The 4,705-nt window shown below is 35.0% G+C and overlaps 1 protein-coding gene across 1 annotated transcript; it reads left to right on the top strand.

Annotated features, from left to right (window-relative positions):
* The first annotated feature begins 206 nt into the window (after positions 1–206).
* On the top strand, positions 207–4,447 carry LOC119644119 (protein roadkill-like). Its single transcript, XM_038043643.1, has 8 exons — positions 207–219; positions 462–582; positions 661–785; positions 843–992; positions 1,063–1,349; positions 1,591–1,769; positions 1,839–1,981; positions 4,176–4,447. The coding sequence occupies exons 2-8, from the start codon at positions 523–525 to the stop codon at positions 4,273–4,275; spliced, it is 1,044 nt and encodes a 347-aa protein (XP_037899571.1). The 5' UTR covers positions 207–219; positions 462–522; the 3' UTR covers positions 4,276–4,447.
* The last annotated feature ends 258 nt before the right edge of the window (positions 4,448–4,705 follow it).

Below are 4,705 nucleotides of genomic sequence, written 5' to 3'. Positions count from 1 at the left end.
TATTTTCCTTGGCACTATGTACCGTTACCTTTCAATATGATATTGGTCAATTTCAAAATTGCTACTTTTTCTCCAAGTCTCTTGGCAACCAAGACGTGCACGTGGTTGTTATTATAGGGATATGCGTGACTGCGCGTTTTTTCTTCTGTTTGATAAAAACTAAAGCTGGCAGCTCCCGATAAGTTTTCTTTCCTTATCAGAAACTTGTGAGATCACTAGGTTTTAAAAGAACATCACTCCGTTAGATTTTCTTTCTTTCTTTTATTGGCTTAAATTATTAATTAGAAGAAATTGAATAAAATAAAAAACAAAATTAATCCATTAAAGAAGAAAAAATAAAGAAAATCGAAGTGATAATAGAAGACAGAAATATACAAGCTACTGGAAGTAGCTGGTCTCCTTTCAGCCAATTGGAGCAAAGGAAAAAAATAATATTTTCTGTATAACTTTTCTTCTTCAAGATTCTTCTTCAAATATTTTTCGCTAACGAACGTCGAGGAAACGATTTACGCGGTTATTGCAATGACATCTTTATCAGCAGTTAATATGTGCAGGGACCTTCCGTCCAGCGGTTGTACAAAGGTGGATAAAGGGAACAACTTAAATCTTTTTGAAAACAAAAATTTTCATTAAAAATGTTTACGTTGTTTTCCGTTCCAGATGATATCTCTTAAATACACTTATTGCTGGACTATCGAAAACTTTAGTATTTTTCAGAAAAAAACGTGTGGGAAAAAGATAGAATCGCCAGACTTCTCAATTGGCACTAATGGTGAATCAATATGGTAAGACGATATAATAGTACTTATTATTACTTATTCTAATAATTCTTACGTTTTCAGGCAACTTTCGATGACGCGAAAGTGGCACAGAGGTTGTATGCGTTACATTTTAAATTTAACGTTAAAGTCCACCGACAATTCCGAATTTAACGCTACGGCTAAAATTAATCTATTTAATTCAAACGGGGAAATAATCCAAACTCAAGAATAGTACACAAATTTTTTTTCTTAAATAAAAGTAATGTAGTTGTTTTTACAATTTTTATATTTCTTTTTGCAGTAAAAATATTCTTTGCAAAAACGGTGATCATCTATCCTATGACGATCTAACTGAAGATTTTATATTAAACGAAAGTAATTATGTGATTTCTGGAGATAAACTAAAAATTTCTTGTGAGATTAACGAAGTGGAAACGGTTAATATTCCTGGGCAAGTAGCGGAGCATAAAATGATCGAATGCGAGTTAATCGCAGATTTACGACGTTTACTCGAAAGAGAAGAATTTAGTGATGTTACATTGGCCGTGAACGGCCATGAAATTCGTGCTCATAAAAGTATATTAGTCGGTAAGTTGAAAAATTGGCTATAGTCCGTTCAAAGGAGTCCGTCTATGTTAGACGGCAGACTAAAAAACCCAAAGGATTGTTGAAAATTTGTGAGTTTTTTTCAACATCTTCAGTGTACAGATAGGGACATTCGCGTGGAGCTTCAATGCAATGATATTGATGAACAGCGAACTAGTATTTCCACTAAAATTAGACTTTCTTATCTGATTCATAGCTCATAGGTTTTTTTATCTTTTAAAAGCTCGCAGCAGCGTGTTTGCAGCGATGTTTAGACACTCAATGGAAGAGACTCAAACTAATCGTATTAACATAACCGATGTCGACTATATAGTATTAAAAGAGATGCTAACGTATATGTATACGGGCGAAGTACCTAATTTAAGTAACAATGCTCTCCATTTGCTAGAAGCAGCCGACAAGGTAATGTAATTGAATGAATTGTTCTTTTTTGATTCTTATCTAAATATTAAAACTGCTCCTCTTGCGCAGTATGGCTTAGAAAGTCTTAAAACATTGTGTCAAAATGCACTGTATGTTAACCCTTCGATAGAAAATGCTGCCGAAACCTTAGTACGGGCTGATTTACATAAGGCGGATCAGCTGAAGGCCAAAACTATAGCGTACATCAAAACGTAAGTACTTTTACGATAAGGGTATTTCATGGGAATTCATGGATTTCATAGGGGCCTTATCAACATAATGAAGCACCAAACGTACCTCCTTAGGTTACACAGTATTCCGCTTTGAAGTTTTGCGTCTTTTCTTGTGTCATGCATTCGATTTCTTTTTGTTTGATGATTAGAAGGAGTCCTCTCTTTTCCAAGTTTCTTCAGTTCCGCAACTTTGAAAATAACCTGGATGATGCATCATTAAAACAAAAGAATATTCATTCGTCTGCTGAAGATTTAACGCTTTAAAAAAGCGATCACTTCTAAAAAGTCCCAAGTAAAAAGAAAAAACCTGTTTATCTAATGAACGTAAGATCGCTTTAAAAAGATAAGCGCAAACGGTCATTAGAGAAAATTGTTTTTCAAGGTCAATTAAGTTTTGAAAATAGAAAAATGAACACAGTATAGCTGTAAGCTGTGGCTGAAATGTTTCCCGAGCAATATGGGTATCTACTCTGCATTACTTCTAGTTGATCTAATCTTATATATCCATTGTTAGATGCTATGTCAATAGAATAAATAATTTGTGCTCTTAGCGTTCGTTCAAAATAAATCATATTCATTTTGATTCGTAGGATTGTTCTTCTTAAGGGTGCCTTTAATTTTGTCTTCAATAACTCGACTCTCCCTGTGGCCAATCGTCGCACGGAGACATTTCGATGTGTAAATTCCGAAACAAAGTTCTAACATGAAATATTGTCTAAAAAGTAGGGGGAGCACTAGCAACTAAGTAGATCGGCTCTTCTGTTTTTTTAGTTGTTTAAGATAGATTGGATGATTAGTTTCACAGCTTCAATAAAGTCCGATATTTTATTGACACCAAGTTTTCCAGCTTATTTCAAGATATCCATAAAGTTATATGCTTCGAAAACTAATCTCCGAATTGTAGAAAGGTTTTATAAGGGCTAATGCACAACTGCTGTCATAAACTGCAATTTTTAACCGAAGTGAAGTTAGTGCACCAAGACAAACCCCCTGTTCAAGGGAGGTATCTTCGCCAAAAATGTCTTTGCTAAGTGGCGATTTATCGCGAAATAAAAACAAAGGCGTAAAATAAATATTAGTATTAAGCAATATTAGCAAGCGTGCACATGTAAACCAAACCTAGCCTCCAATTACGACCACAAAACCAAACAAGCGTAGTTATTGTTAATAAATCTCATGCAAAATTACAGTTCAAACACTGAAAGAATGCAATGTTCATATCGTTTTCAGAGATACATATTCAAAGACACAACGCAAGTATAGATTTTTGGTGAAACCTAATATGTCCTCTCCATATACATAATACACTAAAAGCAAAATGTTGCAATCATTTTTCGATAACGTTGCTAGTGGAATGTTCAATCTTATATAATGTGAGGGTGTCTGTCGGTCACAAATCTGTCGCTGGTGTATGCTTGTCTGAAGCCAGTCTCCTCCATAAGAAAATGTGTTTTCTCGGGAGGTTTCATTCGTCGGTTACGCTTCGGTTTACAAATGTCAAGAGCAAAGACGTCGTTTTCTATCGTCTAATTTTAATTAAACCTCTCAAGAGAAAGTGTTAAGTTTACTGCAAGTAGAGAATAATCTTAGTTTTACGCAGATGTCGAGCTCGGTTGGCTGCCGGGAATAGAAGAGTAAAAACCCTGAAACTGTCGGCCCCTTGACTCGGATGACTGTGGATAGCACCTAATTCTGACTGTCTTTGGCAACCTTACGCCGTATCTCAATCAAAAATCAGATGTTTCCCCAAATCCGTCGTTTGTCATGTCAACATAATATAGCAATTAAATCTTAACACATTCTGCTCCGCAACGTAGTACATGTAGTAAATGTGAAGCCAAAACGAGGGTCGACTTTGACTCCGCACAATACACGTATATATAAGATTACACATTACGGGCATACGTTTGGAATAAAACTGTACACGAATCTACATTTCAAAATATATAAAACATTAATTGTAGGCTTTAGAGAAAAGTCGAACAGAATACAAGTAAGTGTTGGAGCAGGCTTCAGTATCCGTTAGATTGGATTATTAGTAAGAGGGTAATTTTTATTGCAGAACTTAAGATTGTTTTTTTTCAATGATTTTTGACGAAAATGAACTCTTGCTAACATATATTAATATATTATTGATTTCACTTTTTCGTGCTTCCCTTTCTTTATTTAATAGTTACTTCCACGAAGTTGCGAGTACTCAAGGTTGGCAGCAAATGCTCACAAGTGATCCGCGTTTAGCTGAGGAGGTAATGCGCGCTTTCACAAAACAATGATGTCAACGATTGGACATTAACAAATAAACGAATATATGAGCTGAAATTATTGCAATGTTTACGAAGGGAATCATTATTTAGACGTAGCGATAAACAAAAAAATCACAAATACACATTATACTAATAAACAAAAATAACCTCAAAACCCACAAATAATCCTAAAGAAATTTCAATTACGATGAAATGCAACGAGGTAATTTTATTATCGGCAAATGGCGGTGCACGCAGCCATAGCGCAAAAAATTGGAAAATGTACATTCTTTCATGGATTTAGGGATTTTACCCGACCATTAGAGTCGTTTCAATTTGCACATTAATCTATCCTTAAATAAATCTCGGTCAGTGCTCGATTGTGGTAAACACTGGCCTAAGGAACTTCGCGACCCTTGCGTTACAAAATGCTATATACGAGCTTATTGAGAACAATACT

The sequence above is a fragment of the Glossina fuscipes genome, unplaced genomic scaffold (genome assembly GCF_014805625.2).
Source record: "Glossina fuscipes isolate IAEA_lab_2018 unplaced genomic scaffold, Yale_Gfus_2 91288, whole genome shotgun sequence".
Classification (NCBI taxonomy): Eukaryota; Metazoa; Arthropoda; class Insecta; order Diptera; family Glossinidae; genus Glossina; species Glossina fuscipes.
Note: the sequence above shows the minus strand (reverse complement) of the source record. Positions and strands in the feature narration are given on the sequence as shown.